A 22,707-nucleotide genomic window follows, 5' to 3' on the forward strand; every position below is an offset into this window, starting at 1 on the left:
CCCGTGGTGGGCAGAGTACAAAATAGTCCATTGTATAACTTTGTGCTTAAGTAACCTTTGTTGTTGTTTTCTTAAGTTGACGCAAAGGTAAACGAGGACTACCTGCGTTAGTTATCCCTAATTTAGCAGTAAAAGATTTGAGGGAAGGTAGGTAGTCAACACCGCTACTATTTTTCTAATGCATAGCGGGATTGACTGTCATTTTATAACGTCTCCACTACTGAAGGGGTGAACATGTTTGATGACGGGGATTTAAATTCGCGAACGGTTTGACCTAATCACCAAGTTATGCCAGGTCTTCTTGATAAAGGTACATAAATGAGAGATGTAAAATGATTTAAAAATTAGTATTCTGAAAACAAGAGATAAGTTCTCCCATATTTCACAAATAAATCAAATATATGTAGTTTTGACCCTAATAATTCCGACCTAATATGCATTTTGGGGCCTATACTTGATGATTTCCTATTTTGTATTTGGTCCTTATGAGCAGTTAGTATGTGTGACGGATTTACTAGTTGTGTAGCTTTATACTTAATTCAAAAACAGCAACCTATTTTAGAAAGTCAAACATCTGTATCTAAACAAAATGTGTTTCAGAATCTAAGTGTTTAATAATCCTTAGTAAACTATACATCACAGACTATTCATCAGTGTGACTACTCGCAATGTCTGCGTATAGTTCAATAAGGCCCAAAATGGCCAGGTGGTTAAAGTGCTCGACCCGTAATCTAAGGGTCGTGGGTTCGAATCTTTGTCACATCAAACATGTTTGCCTAGTCAGCCGTGGTGGCGTTATGATGTTACGATCAATCCCACTATTCGTTGGTAAAAGAGTAGCCCAAGAGTTGGTGGTAAATGGTGATGACTAACTGTCTTCCCTCTAGTCTTATACTGCTAAATTAGAAACCGGCTAGCGCAGATAGTCCTCGTGTAGCTTTGCGCAAAATTAAAAACGAACAAACAAAATATGGCATTGTTATTTATCACGGGAAGACGTCTGAGTCTCTCCCTAATTTCTCGATTTCCTTGTCACATGAGATATGTGAATATTTAGCTAGTGTTCTAAAGTTTTTTAAAACATACAAGTTGTTTCCACATATAACGTAAGTTAACAAACAATAAATAACGAGCTGGTAAATACAACTTGTAATTTAAACAAAATTCCTAACTTTTTACTGGTTGCGAGATAACAAAATGTTCAGTTTAGTTAGTTGGTTATATGACAGAAAGATTAAGTTAAAAGCGAATTCTGATTAAAACATGAGTCTAAAGAATAATGAATGTGATTCAACTTACAGGTTTACATGTAACAGTGTGATTACAATCTGTAGATGTTCTTACAGGTGTACAAACAAGAGTTAAAATGGGAATAGTGCACAAACAATCTCAAAGGTCATATGTGTGCACACACACAGCAACGTCAAAAAGTTGATTCAGCATTTTTTGTACTTGGTTAAAAGACAGATTGCAACAATGTTTGAAATATGAGCAGACTGGTGCACCTAAAACTGAGCATTTTTACTGAGAGTTAACCCGAAATGCTTCAGTGCAAAAAAACCAACACATAATAAAAATACCGATCATGAAAGACACGAAAAATATAAATATTAATTCTATACTTGAAAATAGAGACAGATAAATATTAGTTATTCTATATATATATCAAACAGGAGCTTTATCTGCCGTTGTAGGAAGTAATGAAGCTTGACAAAATACACATTTGAGCTCAATATACCCTTGTAAATCCTGTATTAGCAACACATTTGAGCTCAATATACCCTTGTAAATCCTGTATTAGCTATATTTGAGCTCAATATACCCTTGTAAATCCTGAGCTACAGATTTGAGCTCAATATACTCTTGTAAATCCTGTATTAGCTGTATATAGCAAATTCTGTATTAGCAACACATTTGAGCTCACTATACCCTTATAAATATTGTATTAGCTACACATTTGAGCTCAATATATCCTTGCAAATTCTGTATTAGCTACACATTTGAGCTCAATATATCCTTGAAAATCCTGTATTATCTACACATTTGAACTCAATATACCGTTGTAAATCCTGTATTATTTACACATTTGAGCTAATATACCCTTATAAATCCTGTAATTATACATTTGAGCTTAATATACTCTTGTAAATCCTTTGATATATACACATTTGAGCTTAATATACTCTTGTAAATCCTATGATATATACACATTTGAGCTCAAAATATCTTTGCATATCCTATATTATCTACACATTTGAACTCAATATATCCTTGTAAATCCTATATTATTTTACATGTTTCGCACTCTAATCGTATGAATCCTAGCAAATTACACTGACCTGCACGGTCAATCTATGGTTCATATTTATTCTACTAGATTACACTGACTGTACGTTCAGTATTCTAATTGTACTCACATTAGTAACTCACAGTGACTCCACGTTCGATACTCCATTCGTATCAGTGTGAGTTATTAGTATTATTTAATACTGTATTAGCACTCACTTACTAACTAAGCCTAATAATTTAAAATCAGATACATGTTCAATATTTCGCACGTACTCAATTCCTTGCAAATTTTACGTATACTTTATCACGTCATGAAGTTTTTTAACCAATCATTAGAAGTTCCTGAAAAACAAAAGATAATTAACCCTAATCGAATGAAAAAGTTTTAAACTAAGTCAATGCGTAAGCCTAAATTCTGGTATAAGTAATGAGACACTTCTAACAATGTTTGATAAGAAAATGTATTTTAAAAAAAGTACGATACGAAATTTTAATTTTGCTTTACTTCCACAAATTTCGTTTTAATATTTAGGTTTTTTTGTTTGTCTCTTTCAGAATTTGCGAGAAAAGCTACACAAAGAGTTATTCGCGATCATCTCTCCCCGATTTTGAACTTAATAGACGAGACACAAGGAAGCTATTAATCAAAACTCACCTTCAAACCATAGATTACTCTTTGTCGAATCAAATAGATGGATATGACCATCGTTGTTATAAGACGCTTAACTCTATAGAGTGCAGTGTACGATTTTGCGATAACAGATTTCTGACTTTGCACCCTCAGTGGCCCGGCAAGGCCAGGTGGTTAAGGCACTCGACTTGTAATCTGATGATTGCGGGTTCGAATTCCCGACACACCAAACATGCTCGCCTTTCAGCCGTGGGGGCGTTATAAAGTTTCGGTAAATCCCACTATTCGTTGGTAAAAGAGTAGCCAAGAGTTGGCGGTGGGTGGTGATGACTAGCTGCCTTCCCTCTAGTCTCACATTGCTAAATTAGGGACGGCTAGCCCAAATGGCCCTCGTGTAGCTTTGCGCGAAATTCAAAACAAACCAAATCGCCCTTAGACTCATAGTCAGTGCACAGTAACCACGTGACCCCATACGCCCTTTAATATCTGGGAACAAGAAACAGCATGGAAATATTCAAGTACAGTACAGTTTTAATTTGAGTTAAAGTATGATTACGTAAACAATTGTCTCTAGTAATTAACTTATTTCAATACCATTTTGTTATTGTTTGTTTGTTGGACTATCTGTGTTGTGCTAACCAGAAGTATTATCACCCGGTTTAAAGCAGTGTCGGTTCGCAGACTTATCGCTGAGCCACTAGGGGGCCTTTTGTTACTAACATTGCAGCTTTTTAATTTATTTTTAATCAAGTGAGCTAAGAGTGCTTAATGTTGTCTTACTTTGTTTTCCTGAGATACGCAGAAAGGAAAGTTTTATCTTGATAGTAATGTTAATGTTGGATAATGTTTTAATTTTTACTTTTGGGATTTCATTTTACTTTTACAGTTGTTATATTTTTTTGCTCTTATTAACATTGTTTATTGTTTAAATATTAATGATGACGTCAAAAGTTTTGTTTAAGCAAAAATATGAAAGAGAAATACCAATAATTCCAGTGTTATATTATCTGAAGTTTGAGTTATCTCTGTTAATATCTTACGTACGTATGTGTTAGAAGTGCTCGTACTAAATACTGTAATCCATATCAGATTTCTATTGTTTTAGAAAATAGTGCTGAAAAGAATTGTGCATTTATTTTAAGTTTTCACTGAGCCTGAGTTATTTTTCTGGGTCATTCGCGAGAAATATACCGTGTCTCTATACTCGTGTGCCGGAATTTAAAGTTTCTAGAGGGCGCATCATTTTGGTTCAGTGGTAAGTTTGATGACTTAAAACACCAAAAATTGTATATCGGTAGTGACAGTGGATAGAATGCAGACAACCCATCGTATGTTTGTTTTTAACAACAATCAAAGCAATTAATAGTGTTTGTGTTGAATGTGGGTGACAGTTTTTCTTTTGGCTAGGACTGTTTCGAATTGTAATTAGACTTACAACTGTTTAAAGTTGAAGTCTAGAATTTGCAACGATAACGTTTACTATTAAATATTCATTATTCCTTTAAGAATATTTTCAGAACTCTTAACTTAAAACCGTATAATCGTGAATCTATAGTTAAGGTTTAAAAATAAGATTGATTTCGATTTTCGTTATACACATTTGTCTAGTTGTTCCTAATATTTTATGAACTCGTTTTTGTCACAGTAAAACTACTGGTTATTTGTTAGATTTAAATGCTAGATTTAACCCACATATATTAATATATTATTCAATGTTGCATTGCTTCTATTCATTCGTTTAATCACATCTATGTACGACGTTTGTAAATTTACTTGTTGCTGATTTCAAACAAAGAGCTGATTGGTTAATTCAGTCGATGGATTGAAAAAAACAGTGTTATGTATATATATATATCTTTACTGAAAACAAGAAAGCATCTTTTTTATTTCTGTTGTTTTTATAAGTTCAAGGAAAATCAGAAAACAACAAATTTACCAGGCCTCACTTCTTCCATTTTTACCGATAATTTTGTTTCAGAACGTAAGTGAAACTACATACAGGCTATGTACTCATATCTGTCACTAATGTTGAACTGATAGACCAGAAAGAAGTCAGCTATGTACTCATATCTGTCACTAATGTTGAACTGATAGACCAGAAAGAAGTCAGCTATGTACTCATATCTGTCACTAATGTTGAACTGATAGACCAGAAAGAAGTCAGCTATGTACTCATATCTGTCACTAATGTTGAACTGATAGACCAGAAAGAAGTCAGCTATGTACTCATATCTGTCACTAATGTTGAACTGATAGACCAGAAAGAAGTCAGCTATGTACTCATATCTGTCACTAATGTTGAACTGATAGACCAGAAAGAAGTCAGCTATGTACTCATATCTGTCACTAATGTTGAACTGATAGACCAGAAAGAAGTCAGCTATGTACTCATATCCGTCACTAATGTTGAACTGATAGACCAGAAAGAAGTCAGCTATGTACTCATATCTGTCACTAATGTTGAACTGATAGACTAGAAAGAAGTCAGCTATGTACTCATATCTGTCACTAATGTTGAACTGATAGACCAGAAAGAAGTCAGCTATGTACTCATATCTGTCACTAATGTTGAACTGATAGACCAGAAAGAAGTCAGCTATGTACTCATATCCGTCACTAATGTTGAACTGATAGACCAGAAAGAAGTCAGCTATGTACTCATATCTGTCACTAATGTTGAACTGATAGACCAGAAAGAAGTCAGCTATGTACTCATATCTGTCACTAATGTTGAACTGATAGACCAGAAAGAAGTCAGCTATGTACTCATATCCGTCACTAATGTTGAACTGATAGACCAGAAAGAAGTCAGCTATGTACTCATATCTGTCACTAATGTTGAACTGATAGACCAGAAAGAAGTCAGCTATGTACTCATATCTGTCACTAATGTTGAACTGATAGACCAGAAAGAAGTCAGCTATGTACTCATATCTGTCACTAATGTTGAACTGATAGACCAGAAAGAAGTCAGCTATGTACTCATATCTGTCACTAATGTTGAACTGATAGACCAGAAAGAAGTCAGCTATGTACTCATATCTGTCACTAATGTTGAACTGATAGACCAGAAAGAAGTCAGCTACGTACTCATATCTGTCACTAATGTTGAACTGATAGACCAGAAAGAAGTCAGCTATGTACTCATATCTGTCACTAATGTTGAACTGATAGACCAGAAAGAAGTCAGCTATGTACTCATATCTGTCACTAATGTTGAACTGATAGACCAGAAAGAAGTCAGCTATGTACTCATATCTGTCACTAATGTTGAACTGATAGACCAGAAAGAAGTCAGCTATGTACTCATATCTGTCACTAATGTTGAACTGATAGACCAGAAAGAAGTCAGCTATGTACTCATATCTGTCACTAATGTTGAACTGATAGACCAGAAAGAAGTCAGCTATGTACTCATATCTGTCACTAATGTTGAACTGATAGACCAGAAAGAAGTCAGCTATGTACTCATATCTGTCACTAATGTTGAACTGATAGACCAGAAAGAAGTCAGCTATGTACTCATATCTGTCACTAATGTTGAACTGATAGACCAGAAAGAAGTCAGCTATGTACTCATATCCGTCACTAATGTTGAACTGATAGACCAGAAAGAAGTCAGCTTGTTAAAACTCTCAACTGCCAACTCTTTGGCTACTTTAATTCGATACTAATTTCTCAGGTATAACGGTTTGTTTCAAGTTAAGCTCAAAGTTACGCCAAGGGTAACTGTGGTCTGTCTGTTTTATATTTAACAATAGTCAAATCAAACTCCTGATTTTACTTAACCAAAAGGTTTCTCTTCCTATCATCCTTTAAAAATCAAAGTAGAGAAAGTTGGAAGAACTTAAAAAGTTGCCCTAAATAAATTTTGGATACTGGATGGCTGTAAAGTGTACGCTATATTTATATATATATATATATATCAAAGTGAATTACGTACGTAGGATTAATAACCCTCAAAATGGCAGCAATTTTTGAGCGCTACTAATAGAAGTATGAATGTGACACCGAGAAACAAAAAATATGATACGAACTCGTAAATAACCAGTTTCATTGGTTTTTCAAACAAAAGGGTTGTGTAGCGAAAACAATTACGTTATAAGAAATATGGAAAAACAAGTTCCCACATGAAATTAAACTCGAAGATTTATACACCTTAGAATATCACAGGAGTATAATTAAACTGATACAGGTTTTAAATGAGAATCGAAAGCTCACTTTACGGAAAATAAAAGGATGAAAAATGTTTGACTGAGTAATGATGAAAATTGTGTTATAAATGTTGAACTTGTTGACAACATGAGGACGTAATCTTACAGTAACGTTGTGCACTTGTAATAATGTTTTACTGTACTATGTACTGCGCTCATCTGCAGACTCTTGTTATACCGGATATAATTTAAGTTTGTTTTCCATCAATTTAGGAAATTGATTACCAAAAACAAAGAAGCAAGACGAAGAAACACAATAACTATGAATCAAAAACTAGAAAACAAAAACATGTTAAACTAAGCTGATGTTTTTGTTAATTTCATCAATAATATAGTTTCGATTACATAGTTAGTTTTAGAAGAAATGTTAACATATTTTGTTCGTTAGTAGAGATAACTTTAACGTAATCTATTTAATCTCTAATATACTTGAAATAATCCTTTTAGGTTGTGATAACGATATATTATTGTCTGTGACTTAGCCTGATGACTTAGCCGTAAGCTTGTTTCATATTATTTGTAGTCTACATCTGTAGATAAATCTCTTTCAATTAGTAACCCTGAAGTTTACCTTATAGTAAAAATCTTCTCCTTACTTCAACAGGACATAGACTAATCCAGAGATTCAAGACGAGGATTAATCCCGAGATTCTTCATTAAAAGATGATTATTCAAAAATAAAACCACTTTGATAATTACAGTTTGATAGCTAAACATTACGGAGAGATGAGATCACGTACAACACACTTAACTTATTATAATCGATTTTTTATCTCTATTATCTGTTTGTCTAGTCTTAAGTATTTAAAGAATCCACTTTAAATACCTTAATGGAAAATGAAAGAACTGTTTAAGAGTGTTAGACACTTTATATATTTATATGTGTGTGTATATATATATATATATATATCATTTATCTCAATATTTCAACTCTCTGCTTTAAATTATGCTAACCATACGACAATATCGATTCACGTAGAACAATTGAAGCCAATGTAACGTGAAAAAAATTGCTGATATTTATTGATTTTAATGCTGTTGGTAGTATTTTAGCGAAAAGCTACACAATAGACTATCTGCACTCTGTTTACCACAGAGAATCGAACCCAGAATCTCAGCATTATAAGTCATAAAACTTACCACTGACCTAAAAGTCTTACCTAAAACAATGTGATAGTGTGCATTTTCAACTTAAGATGTTTGTAATTTCCTGTTTCGATTATTTTGATACTCTAAATAATATAATTATTGTTGAGTTTTGTTATTTATTATTAATCACAAATATGCAAAAAGGACTATTTGTATGCTGCCCACCAAAAGTATCCATTGAGTTTCTGGGGTGCAAGTGTTGCTGGTGGTGGCTACACAGCTCATCCGCCATTTTTGTCGTTTCTGATGGCACGTAGGTAAGAAAAAAACAAACACTTTTTAACAAAATGAAAGTTGAGAAAGTATGATATTACATTTAAGGATTATATTTATTTATTTCTAATTTTGCTAAAATGTTTTTTTACTTTTGTTTTGAAATTGATAGTTCCGGAAATTATTTGGCTTGACGTCTTTTCAAACGAAGAATATAATCCAAAGTTACTTGAAAAATTGAAAGAAAAACTTACATTAAGTCTTAAACAACGAAAATAAAACTACTGTAACTTGTCAGATTTCTAATTACTATCCTATTCACGTGCCTACCAAACCAAATCAAACGCTATTGGACGCCCGCGAGCCAGAAAACGTTAAACTATTGGTTAAACTCGATTTTCGTTGTCGTGACGTAAAACACAACTTTTGATGTTTGTCTACTATTTTCTATAAACTTGCAACACTCGCGTTGAAAGGCATAAATATCAAACCTCAAGATAAATTTCTTCAATATCTCTGACCTTCCATTTCTTCACTTGATAGTGATTCAGGAAGTCAAAAGTCACAAACTTTTTGTGTTTTGAAAAACAATAAATTTTCTTCTATTTTGACCCATCTATCACACTAAAAAATGAATCTTAAAACACAAACCTTTAAACTTTTTTCAGTTTCTCTGCCGGTATGTGTTTTGCTTCTGCTCGTTTCCGAACCCATCTTGGTCCTCGCCCGACCGTCACATGAAGACGTTTCGAACATCGTTGACACTCTGCGATACTTAGAGTCCTTGGAAAAATATTACTCTCAGCTTGCTCGACCGAGGTAAGATTATTAGTAATAGAACAATAATAATACACATCTCGTGATTACTTACATTTTTCAAGTTAAAATAACAAAAGACCCAGATTTGATGAGAAGAGTTATAAACCTTTAAGTTAAGGTTGTCAGATAGTACACGTAACGGAAGTAAAGAACCAGAGTTGTCAATAGCTACACGTCCTTCAAGGTAAGGTTGTCAGATAGTACGCGTAACGGAAGTAAAGAACCAGAGCTGTTGTTAACAGTTACACATTTTTGAAAGTTAAATTGCCAGATAATACACGTAGTGGAAGTAGAGACCCAGAGGTACTGTTCACAGTTGCACATTCTTGAAGATAAGGTTATTAGGCAATGCACGCAATAGAAGTAAAGGCTCATAGTTGTTGTCAATAGTTAAACATTATTAGTTCAGGTAGAAGGTATTCATTTAGATTTTCAACCACTTTCACAAAATCTTATGAATACAGTGAAATATGAAGTATTTAACTTATCATAATATGGTAGGGTTTGTGAATGACACCTTTACTGTCGTAATAAGTCTCGAGTAGAAAACTGACAAACTTAGCCATTGAATTGAACACCATCAATGGATTGTAAATCAGAACTAGCATGTACGTATGGAAGAAAATCGATCTCGAACTAAAATAAGTATGATACTTTCTTGTTCTGAACATTGGGCTTAGAGACTGTTTAGTCACAGAGAAGTTTAAAATTAAAATCAGTTTAAAGTCTTGAAAGCAAAATAACCAGTTTGGTTTTCAAAAATGCTTCCACACAAGTTAGGAACAGCAGAATTTTTGGAATCAGGTGTCTGTAGGATAATAAATTTATTCTTGTGAAACGTTTAGTCTCTAACTTAAATGTTGTGTGTAATCACGTTTCACTGTTAGAGTTTGTTTTGAATTTCACGCAAAGCTACATGAGAATTATCAGCGCTAGCCGTCCCTAATTTAGCAGTGTGAGACTAGAGGGGAGGCAGCTAGTCATCACCACCCACCCAGCCAACTCTTGGGCTACTCTTTTACCAACGAATAGTGGAATTGACTGTAACATTATAACGCCCCCACTGCTGAAAGGACAAGCATGTTTGGTGTGACATGGATTCGAACCCGCGACCCTCCGATTGGTCAAGTACCTCACTGTTGGAGACGAAACGTTGCACAGAAATAAATCTGAAACGTCACATTATTAAAAAAAATATTTAAATAATAACAAAACGAAAAACATTCCAGTACGAAGAGTTTGAAAATATGGTCCTTGTGCAGTTTTAATAACATAAATTCTATAGAAATAATCTGTAAAAATTAAAAAAAGAAGAGACTTATTTAAGGTTTAGTATACTTAATTGCAAGAATGTTAACTTACAACATATTTACATATTCACCATTCTTCTAATAACAACTGATGGATTTGAAACATGTACGCTCACATAAGTAATTTTGGTTTGAGAGTTGAGTGAGCTGTTGTTTTAGGAATACCTATTTTCAATGAAGCTCACCTCACCGATTTTCGTGGACTATTTGTAAACACTCTCTCTAGAGATAACACAGTCTGATCGTTTACCCTCGGTCTTCCATTTCGTGGCTTATCATTAATGGAAGTAGTCTTCCTTCTTAGATCTAGTTTATATTCTGACGGCTGGCACAGACTTCAGCTCAGCTTGCCAGAGAACACGAATAATCTTTACTTCAATTGAAGTCTTTCAGTAAAGTAAAAGGTTTGCTATCTGGAAAATAAAAGAAGAAAGTAGAACAAATGAATCATTAACAATATTATTTAAATTCTGAATAAATTCCCTTTTTATTTTATAGAATGTTTATATGGAAGTTAAGTTATTAAAGATTTAAACTGCATAAGGTCTTTGTATATGTGTAAAATTATTCACACCCTTTATAGTGTTATTAGTAAGGAAACTACCATTTTAAAAAATCATAAAACTAATAAAATAATTTAAGTACTTACTTGTTGTCTCTTTATAAGTAAATGATTTTCTATTGGACTATAGTGAATAAGCAATGATTAGCTTTTCAAAACGTTGACGGAAAGTGACAGGATATTCCATTGGGTTATTTTATGTATGTAACATAATATTCTATTGGGTTATTTTATGTATGTAACATAATATTCCATTGGGATATTTTATGTATGTAACATAATATGTTTGGGGAATTCTAGAAGTTTCACTTAATGAAAAATGCATATCTATTGTAGATTATCTCAGCATTTCACTAAGTTGGTACTAAGCTCAGATGGCCCTCGTGTAGCTTTGCATGAAATTAAAACAAACAAGCAAAAACATTTGAAACCAATGTTCGATTACGTTTATCGTTAAAATTTTTAAATACTAAAAACGCAGAAATGTTGCTCATGGTAGAGAGTAATTAATTAAAATAAGTTTTTAACAAGGAAATTGTTCATATTAAGTTCTACAAAGCTGCACGAATTAACCAATCTGACGAGTTAATGTGAAAATATAACAGACTCTGCCATTGGTTAAACTAGAGACGGTACCATATATGACTATGTTCACATTCTATTCAAGACAGTGGATCCTCAAATCAAAGTTTGTAGTTCCTAAGTTGTTGTATTTTTTTATGATAATTTGATAGCTGGTTGCTATGTAATTATAATAAAAAACAAATATAAAAATAGCATCACGAGTTTCCTGACGCAGGAACTGATCCTAAACAAATTCAAACAAATTAATTACTTTCAGCCATAGCCCGCCATAGCCAACTGTGTTAAGACGTTCGACTCATAATCCGAGGGTCGCGAGTTCGAATCCCGGTCGCACCGAACATTCTCGGCCTTTCAGCCGTGGGGGCGTTATAATGTGACGGTCAGTCCAACTATTGAATTTGGTAAAAGAGTTAGCCCAAGAGTTGTCGGTGGGTGGTAATGACTAGCTGCCTTCCCTCTAATCTTACACTGCTAAATTAGGAACGGCTAGCGCAGATAGCCCTCGTGCAGCTTTGCGCGAAATTCAAAACAAACAAATTTTCAGCCATATACAGTTTCAGACAATTCCTCTTGTTCCATAAATAAAATCAACAACTCATGTCTTTAGAAGCTAATCATAAAAATGAGGACTTTTGAATAAAAATCTGGTTAGTATTTTGACTAATTCAACAACCTGGAAAATCAGTACAAATGAAAAGTACGAGACTGTTCCAAGTTTTTGACGTAAAATAAAGTATTCATCAGCAGCATAATGACTTATGTTGGGTTTCGGTTGGGTTTGTTTTAAATTTTGCGCAAAGCTACACGATGGCTATCTGTGCTAGCCGTTCCTCATTTTGCAGTGTAAAACAAGAGGGAAGGCAGCTAGTCATCACCAGCCACCGCCATTTCTTGGTTTCAAAGATTCGAACCCGCGACCCTCAAATTACGAGTCGAGTGCCTTGACCATCTTGACATGCCGGACCTTATGTTGGTAAAAAGTTAATAAAAACAAACGCGATATGTAAAAAAAAAGGATAAAAAATTGGGCAATTGAAATACAGCCGAATTTTTAATCTGATAAACTGAAAAACAGCAAACATTTGATGAGCATTTCCTTTTGTAAAGTAAAAAAAGATTAAATTCTAATTCTATTAAAAATAACATAAGACTTAAGAATACCATTTATAGGTTTGTTTGTGTCTGCAGTGTACTATTGTTGTCTGTTGTTTTTTTCAGAATCAATGGAAAATATTTTCTAAAATGTGAGGTTGATGTTTTTAATTAGCACTTAAAAATATAAAACTATAATTTCAAAAGGCAGATGTTACATCGATCAACACATAACAGTGGAAGTATCTTTAATCCACTTCACTTTTGTTAGATTTTTTTTTACAGTTTAGTGTTAATTACCCTTTCTTCCTTTGAGTTTTTGTGCAAACGACCTCATCAGAATTAACACCGAGATTAGAAAACTGGCTGTTCTTTGTAGACTATTTCTGTAAATGTATTCATATAAATAATTGATTGTAAGAGTTTAATATTCATATAAATAATTGATTGTAAGAGTTTAAGATTCGTTATCAACTGGCTCAGCATGGCCAGGTGGTTAAGGCACTCGTAATCTGAGGGTCGCGGGTTCGAATCTCCACAACTTCAAACATACTTGCCTTTTTAGCCGTGAGGTCGTTATAATGTGACGGTCAATCCCATTATTCGTTGGTAAAAGTATAGCCCAAGAGTTGGCGGCGGGTGGTGATGGCTAGCTATCTTCCTTCTTGTATTACACTGCAAAATTAGGACGACTAGCGCGGATAGTCATCTTGTAGCTTTGCGCGAAATTCAAAACAAACGAAACCAATCGTTATGAACTCAATGTTTCGTTGAGTAGGCTCTTTGTTATAACAAAACTACTATTCCTTTAACAACAACAGATGAAAAAAAAAAGAGATTTTGTTAAACATACATTTAGAATGTTGTAAAAACAGAGTAATACTGACAAAGTATGTGTTCCATAAATTGTGTTTCAGACTCGACTAAAAAGGACATCCGCCATAGTAAAGAGTTCTATGTGTGTTCGTGTGTAGATTAGAGAAAGCGTTTGTTTGTGAAAAATTGTTTGTAATGATGAATATAGTTGAACGTAGCAACACTGAGTGGAGAAAGTGGGAATGAATAACAATACTTTGTATTTACGTAAAAGTTTTGTTTATTTGCTTTGAATTTCGCGCAAAGCTACTCGGGAACTATTTGCGCTAGCTATTCCTAAAGGCAAAAGTGTCCGGTGATGGAAATACGAATCGAATGCCCTCGTCCCCAGATCATTACAGAACACAAAAGAAAGAAAGATTTGAACTAGCTAATGTTTAGTCAAAAAAATAATCTATAGAGATGATTGCACGTGAGTTAAACGTGGAATTTTCAACAACATTACTTGGTTGTTGTTTTCAAATGTAAAACTTCCAGTGGCAAGAGTGTACATTAATAAGAATGCGAATGTTTGAATCATGGAAAAGTGTGAGGCTGATGTGAAGGAAAGTGATATAAGGATATAACAATGTGACAGTGATAAGTGGGAACGTAAGGTTTCGTGTAAGGAGTTGTCGTAAGTTGAGTTTTGAAGTTGGAATAGGAAAGTGCTTTTTAATAAATGGATTTGTAGAGTTTGAATAGGTAGATTGGGTGTTAATAAGTAGAGGTGACGGTTTCGTTGGGAAAGCTGGTAAAATAAGGATATATCTGATGATTTCAATAAGTAAGAGAAATACTCATATGTATGACTGAGGGATTTGGGTAGAAAAACATAAATTTATCTGGGCGTGACGACTTGGAAGAGAAATAAAGACGTTCATAAATAGAAATGCATATATGTGAACAAAGCAGTGAGTGTTTTGATTAATAAGGATGTAAATATTTCTATTTCGTGGTAGACGTAAACGTTTTTTGTTTGTTTTAGTGCGAATGTGTGTGTGCAATTTGTTTACCGTGAGGAGTCGAATTCCAGATTTTAGCATCGCAATTTTGAAAACGTACTGCTGAACCACTGGTCGAGATACTTCAAAGCCTCTTGGATGAGTTAGATGTACAATTTTTACTGCTTCATTGTGAAGAAAAATGTTTGTTTGCAGCTAAGCACAACCCTACACAGAGGGATATCTGTGCTCTGGCCATCACGAGTATCGAAACCAAGTTTATAAAGTGTGAGAAACGTTCTAGTTTTATAGGACGATTTACTGTCCTGAAAATTTGCATACCCTTTCTTCTAGTTTTGTCAGACTGGTTAACTGGAGACTAAGATGAGTTAAAATGAGAATTATAACATAAACGTAAAATAATGGAAAGAGGGTTAACAAGCCAGGGATTAATGTTGAACATGAAATATGGAAGAAATGTTTAGAAAACAAAATAAAGTAAAACAAATCTGAATTTCGCGCAAAGCTACATGAGGGCTATCTGCGTTAGTCGTCCCTAATTTAGCAGTGCAAGACTAGAGGGAAGACAGATAGTCATCACCACCAACCGGCAACTCTTGGGCTACTCTTTTATCGACGAATAGTGGGATTGACCGTAATTTTATAATGCCCCCACCGCTGAAAGGGCGAGCATGTTTGGTGCGATGGGGATTCGAACCCGCGACCCTCAGAGATTACGAGTTGAGCGCCTTGACCACCTGGCCATGCTGGGCCTATTTTTTTTTATTATTAATCTTTCTGATGTAGAAGTTCAAACCGAACTTCGAAGTTAAAATTAAAGTTTTCAGTAGAAAATTGTTATTAGTAGATATATAGAAATGTATGTGAAATACCCTTCGGTTATGAAAAGAACAAACCTTTGACAGTTTCGGTGATGAACGAAAGTTTGTTGAATTTTGCGTACAGTTTCTTGAGGGTTGTCTGCGCTAATAAACATTGTTTCAGATGTTTAAAATACCGAAGGATTAAACAGACAAATAACACAAAACTTTATAAGGGGATCGGAAATACAAATCTCTTGCTTAACCCAGATTACTTAGAAATTAGCCCAGAAAGTCGGAAATCGAAACTTAACAGAAGAGAACATAAAACTTTCTAAGTGGTTCAAAAATAAACATTTCTTGCTCTGAAATTAGCTTTAGCGCCCCCTACACAACTTTTTTTCAGCAGAATAACAAGAGTGATTGCCACTTTTATAATGTAAGCGCACCGAAAACTGTAAAGCGCATGCAACAGTGTATTTTGAAGTTAAAACTTGGACTTTCAGGTACGCAGCCCAGAACGCTAATTACAAGACCATGCCTTTCTCTTTACAGAGGTTGTTGTAGCTATTAACTCTTAATGTGGCTGGACTGAAAACATTAAAAGAAAGAAAGTAAAAGCTCGATTTTCTAGACATCTTGTGGACAACTGTATTTTGTAGACATTTTGTGGACAACTGTATTTTGTAGACATCTTGTGGACAACTGTATTTTGTAGACATTTTGTGGACAACTGTATTTTGTAGACATCTTGTGTACAACTGTATTTTGTAGACATCTTGTGGACAACTGTATTTTGTAGACATCTTGTGTACAACTGTATTTTGTAGACATCTTGTGGACAACTGTATTTTGTAAATATCTTGTGGACAACTGTATTTTGTAGACATCTTGTGAACAACTGTATTTTGTAGATATCTTGTGGACAACTGTATTTTGTAGACATCTTGTGGACAACTGTATTTTGTAGATATCTTGTGGACAACTGTATTTTGTAGATATCTTGTGAACAACTGTATTTTGTAGACATCTTGTGGACAACTGTATTTTGTAAATATCTTGTGGACAACTGTATTTTGTAGACATCTTGTGAACAACTGTATTTTGTAGATAACTGTATTTTGTAGACATTTTGTGAACAACTGTATTTTCCCCAGTTTTATATTATTAGAGGTATATAAATTTGATTTAGAAACAACTTATTCTGGTCAACATTTCCTTTATTCGTTCAAGCTCTAATTGTTTATACAAACAAACTACTTTATCAAGTACCAGTAAATTAGAGAAAGGCACGAAAAAATATATTTGATTTTCCAGAATTTTCACTAAAGTAATTTTACAGAAATGAATAAAAGTCATTATTTTCCTCAAATTAATTTTAACAAGTATTTGTAATATGTTTTGATTTAACAGGTTCGGAAGAAGTCTAGATAAGAGCTTCAATGTCGAAAACTATGTGGATCCCAGAAAGCTTGAGATGGTACGTCTCGTGTACTCGTAATTCTTATTGATATAACATTGAATAGCGGTACTTGTATTACAGTATTGTGTTTGTTTGTTTTTGAATTCCTCGCATAGCTACACGAGGGCTATCTGCACTATCCGTCCCTAATTTTGAAGGGTAAGACTAGAGGGAAAGCGGCTAGTCATCACCACTCATCGCCAATTCTTGAGCTACTCTTTTATCAACGAATAGCGGAATTAACTGTCACATTATAACGCTCCCACGGCTGAAAGGGCGAGCACGTATGGTATGATAAGCATTCGAACCCGCGACTCTCAAGTTACGAGTCGAATGCCTTAACCACCTGGCCATGCCGGGTCAACAATGTTGTGAATTTTAGTAACAAGTGCTTGAATTCCTTTATGTGTCTTGTAATTACTTGTATAGATATTGAGATTTTACTCAATATTGTTTGACAACCTGACGTAAAACTAAATTTAATTGTTATAATTAATTAACATTTTAATTTTCGTCACTGTTTACCAACTATATTTCGTCCTACGTTTCGGTTACTAATTTTTGCCGTTATGGAAAAAGAAATTCCCAAAAAGTCCGTATTTAGTTGAAGGACTCGGACCTGGATCTTATTGTTAAAAAAGGCTGATGTTCAAAATAGGTTTGTGCACAAGTCCACACATCTATGGCCTATAAAAAATTCACAAACAAGGCTACCAACTGTGTCCCATGGGGTCTTTAGAGATTCAATAAACCCCATGGGGATATGTTATCAAGATCAACCAATGAAATTTTTTTAAGGATTAAGTCAAGTTTGAAGTAATGACACCAGGGTGTACAATAATCAGTTTCATGTGTCCAGTCTGTTCAGTAACGTACCAACCATTGAAATATCCCATCTGCAGCTGAACGAACAGTTTCCACGATAATGTATCATTTATCAAAGGTTTGATTTTCAGTTTACTTTTAAAAACACATTTCAAGATAATGCAATAAATTTTCGACAATTTCTATTTTTGAAACGTTTTCCAGTTTATTTTCGTTTTCAAATTTCTTTCATGTTATCGTATTAATTGCTTGCTGATTTCCATAAGTGTTGCTTCACTTTGATTCTTAAGTTTATTGAGGAAGGTTGATATTTGTGGTATGTAGTAGAAAATATTTAAAATATGGTGAACAGTTTCTGAGGAAACAAGAATGTGAACCAATTAAAAGTTAGAAATATTGGTGTAACGAAACATTGTTATGCACCTGTATGGAGCCCCGGCATGGCCAAGTGGTTAAGGCACTCGACTGGTAATCCGAGGGTCGCAGGTTGGAATTCCCGTCGCACCAAACATGCTCGCCCTTTCAGCAGTAGGGGCGTTATAATGTGACGGTCAATCCAACTATTCGTTGGTAAGAGACTAGCCCAAGAGTTGGCGGTGGGCGGTGATGACTAGCTGTCTTCCCTCTAGTCCTACACTGCTTAATTAGGGACAGCTAGTCACATAACTCTCGTGTAGCTTTGCGCGAAATTCAAACCAAACCAAACCAAAACCTTTATGGAGGCTTAGATGTTGGTGTCAACTGGTGCAAGAGGTAGAAAATAATTGTATTCCCAGACCTAAGTATTTGTCCTCTTGGTGGGACAGCTGTAAGTCTTCGGATTTACAACGCAAAAATCAGGGGTTCGATTACCATCGGTGGACACAGCAAATAGCCCGACGTGGCTTCACTATAAAAAAACAAACACACACCTTAAGTACTTATCAGTTATTCTTTAACCAGAAAATACTGTTGACTAGATGACTTTCCTGTTGTCAATAGTTCAAAATTAGGGAAGACAACAGATGACCTTAGATAAGTCTTTTATTAATATCCATTAGTTTTTAAAGAGAGTAAACTTGGATATATTGAAATTGGCATTTCTAATTGTAAAAAACTAGATATTAATTACTCAATTTCTCATATTGTTCAGTGAGAGGCTTAAGAAAAGAAGCGCGAAAAGGATTTTTTTTCTTATATTGAAAATAAAACTTTAACTGAACAAAGAGAAGGTCACTTTGGAGATAGGTCCAAACTCCAAGCGCGAGAGCTGCTTTTGTTTTTTTTACTAATAGAATTTGAAGGTTGAAATAACCTCGAAGAGAGCTTCGAACAATCTTGTTACGTTCTTTTGAAAGCTTTAAACAGATTTCACAAATCGCGTTAAATCAGATTATTATATTAGTTGTACATAGAATGTAGAAAATATACATTTTTAAAATAAAAAAAAATTATATCGAGGTTTTCTTTTGCTTTTTCCTTAAAGATTATGACGCATTTCACGGATTTCACGAAAATGTGCTTATTTTTTTTGCAAGTGTGAACTACAACACTGTGACACAAAATATATTTAAGATTAATTTGAAGCTTTCAACTTGACTTTTCGTATTTCCTTACTTTTAACATTCTGAAATCTGCATAGCTATTTCAGGCTTGAAAACTCTTGCTGATGGAAAACCGGCTTTAAAAACCTAATAAATAAGCTTTCTAAATAGTTTAGCCTTGTTTTGTCTTTTGAATTTTGCGCAAAGCTATACAAAGACTTGCTGGGCTAGTCGTCCCTTATTTAGATATGATAGACAAGAGGGAATGCAGCTAGTCATCACCACCCACTGCCATCTCTTGGGCTACTTTTTTACAAACGAATAGTGGGATTCATCGTCACATTATAAAGCCCCCACTGCTGAAAGGGCGAGCATATTTGATGCGACGGGGACTCCAACCCGCGACCGTCAGATTACGAGTCGAATGCCTTAACTCACCTGTCCATCCTGGGCCAATAGTTTAGCCAGTTTGATTTTTCTAGACAGTGTAAACATAACTAGAAATAAAGAAGCCATGTTTTCTTCAGGCCTAGCAAAATGCGTGTTGTTATCATAGTGGTCCTGACCTTGATAGTGTCACATATGAAATTATTATTAATAATCTTTGAACAATTAATGGTTTAAAAGAGAATGGTATTTTGAACCTAAACGACACGATTTGAGGTAAACAAGCAGTTTAGATATCTCTAAGGTTCAATTACAAAACTTGAAAATTTCGAATAGAGGGAGAATAGCTTGTCAGCAGCATTACTAATTAATTTATAGTTTCTTCTAACTAAAGGTTAGAATTGACTGCTACAATTATAATTACTTCAACTCACATTTTGGACTTTTCAAGTGCCTTAACCACCTGGCCATGCAGGACCGTAGTAAAGGCCCAGCATGGTCAGATGGGTTATGGCACTTGACTCGTAATCTGAGGGTCGTGTGTTCGCATGCCCGTCGCACTAAACGTGCTCGCCCTTTCAGTTGTAGGGGAGTTATAATGTGACCGTCAATCCTACTATTCGTTAGTAAAAGAGTAGCCCAAGAGATGGCGGTAGGTGGTGGTGATTAGCTGCCCTCCCTCTAGTCTTACACTGCTAAATTAGGAACGGCTAGCGCAGATAGCCCTAGAGTAGTTTTGTGCAAAAGTAAAAAACAAACAAACAAACCGTTGTAAGAGTAGTTATCAAATAAGTTCACTTAGGTGAATGTATCATCACCAAGTATATTTGTAAATAATGTTTATGTACTTTGTTTAATGCGTCTATCTACTTTAACATTCACAGATTATACTATTTAATGATATATATGTATATATTTATCAATAAAAACTACACTATTAATATTAATCTGAAGTTTTTTGTTGTTTTTTTCCTTATAGATATTTGACCAACCTGACGACATTCATCGATAACCAAATGACGTTCTGGTGGAAAGAAATCTTTCAAACTACCTTAAATTTTGTCTTCAAACAATTATGTTTCTCATAGGTTATTAGGTTTTTTTTGTGTCTGCTTAAAAGTCGAGATAATTAAATAATGTAGTTCAATACAACTGATATGTATAATGGCTAATAAATGACAAGCATTTGAACAAACATAGCCTTTTTACTAGTATTTGGTGAACCATAGCTTGGACATAATTAAAACAAAGTTATTCGATTATTATTTTTCTCATGTTAAAGAGTGAAAAAAATTACTGAATATCTAACCAAAGCCAAACGTAATTAATATTTTTAACAAAAATTATTTAATCGAGTTTGTCACTGTAGATTTAATTATCACTAGATGGCACTGTGTGCTTTATTATTATTAAGGTTTGTTTCTAATTAAACACAAAGTTACGCAATGGGCTATCTGTGCTCTGTCCACCACGGGTATCGAAACCCCGTTGTTAGAGGTGTGGATCCACAGACATTTTTGGTTTGGTTTGTTTTAAGTTTCGCGCAAAGCTACACGAGGGTTATCTGCGCTAGCAGTCGGTAATTTAGCAGTGTAAGACTAGAGGGAAGGTAGCTAGTCATCACCACCTATCGCCAACTCTTGGGATGCTCTTTTACCAACGAATAGTGGGATTTACCGTCACATTATAACGTCTCCACGTCTGAAGGGGCGAGCGTATTTGGTGTGACGGAGATTCGAACCCACAACCCTCAGATTACGAGTTGAATGCCCTGGTCACCTGGCCATGCCGGGACACACAAAGCATTTAATAACAACCAAGCCTATGTCCTCTGAACTATTTGTCATTACAGCAGGAGTTTCACAACACTCCGTTCTAAGTCTCAAAGTTTTCAAAATAGCCCAAAGACTTCCAAAATGGCCCCCACAAATTGTTTACACAAAACGTGTAACACTCAAACAATAAATGAAAGACAAACATCCCTTGTATTTAAATACTACTATTACGCAGAAAAGAGAAACTCCCGAGCTGCCCTTTCTCCACACAGTGACGAGCGCATCATACAAAACAATATATTCATACAACAAATACCTAGCTACGAAATAAACCACAAAACATTCTTAATGTTCTAATTACCAATTTCTTGTTTCATTTGCAGTTCTGGGCACGGAACAGATTGTTTATTCGGCGCCTTGCCTGTGAAAGTGGGCTTCTTGACTAATCTCCTGTCCTCTCTCCTACATTTAATTTCCTGAAACTCCTGAAATTTATTATTCTAGCGACGTCATTGGATTTATGAATCCCAGCCACTAGGTGACCCTGTTAAAACTGCGTCTATTGTAACACACTTTGTACTATCATTTTCGTCTTTCTTCTTGTAATGCTACTATTATTACCTCCCCCAATTTTTTTATAAGAACTTAACGTTTAAGCGTGTGGGGCGAAGGAAGTTATTATTATCTCTGAACACTCCAGTTTATACAAACGTATCATCTTTTCTTTATAAACTAAATAAGATTTTTTGTTTCGTTTTGACTTGTGATTTGCTGTTGTTGAAACGCTTTTTTATCTAATTACGAAGTAAATGAAGCTATTTGTGCAGAATATAATTAAATTTACACACTATTTTACACAAGTCAGTCATGGTGCAAAAAAATGTTTTGTACATCTTCGATTGGATGATTTTATTTCCAGTTAGTTTGTATGAACTTCCAAATCAAACTCCCCGTCGCGCCAAGCATGCTCGCCCTCCCAGCCGTGGGGGCGTTATAATGTGACTGTCAATCCCACTATTCGTTGGTACAAGAGTAGCCCAAGAGTTGGCGGTGGGTGGTGATGACCAGCTGCCTTCCCTCTAGTCTAATACTGCTAAATTAGGGACGGCTAGCACAGATAGCCCTCGAGAAGCTTTGTGCGAAATTCAAAACAAACCAAAAAACCAAAAAACCAAAACAAACTGATAAGTAGTTTAGGTGTACGTTTTGCCATCTAGTGGAAGGTAAGTGCACTAATTTAACTATGAAAAA

The 22,707-nt window shown here is 34.7% G+C and overlaps 1 protein-coding gene across 1 annotated transcript; it reads left to right on the plus strand.

Moving 5' to 3' along the window:
• Window positions 1–8,982: 8,982 nt before the first annotated feature.
• Window positions 8,983–20,868, plus strand: LOC143231457 (uncharacterized). Its single transcript, XM_076465992.1, has 3 exons — window positions 8,983–9,315; window positions 16,898–16,964; window positions 20,661–20,868. The coding sequence occupies exons 1-3, from the start codon at window positions 9,128–9,130 to the stop codon at window positions 20,691–20,693; spliced, it is 288 nt and encodes a 95-aa protein (XP_076322107.1). The 5' UTR covers window positions 8,983–9,127; the 3' UTR covers window positions 20,694–20,868.
• Window positions 20,869–22,707: the final 1,839 nt, after the last annotated feature.

Source organism: Tachypleus tridentatus, chromosome 11 (genome assembly GCF_004210375.1).
Source record: "Tachypleus tridentatus isolate NWPU-2018 chromosome 11, ASM421037v1, whole genome shotgun sequence".
Taxonomy (NCBI): Eukaryota; Metazoa; Arthropoda; class Merostomata; order Xiphosura; family Limulidae; genus Tachypleus; species Tachypleus tridentatus.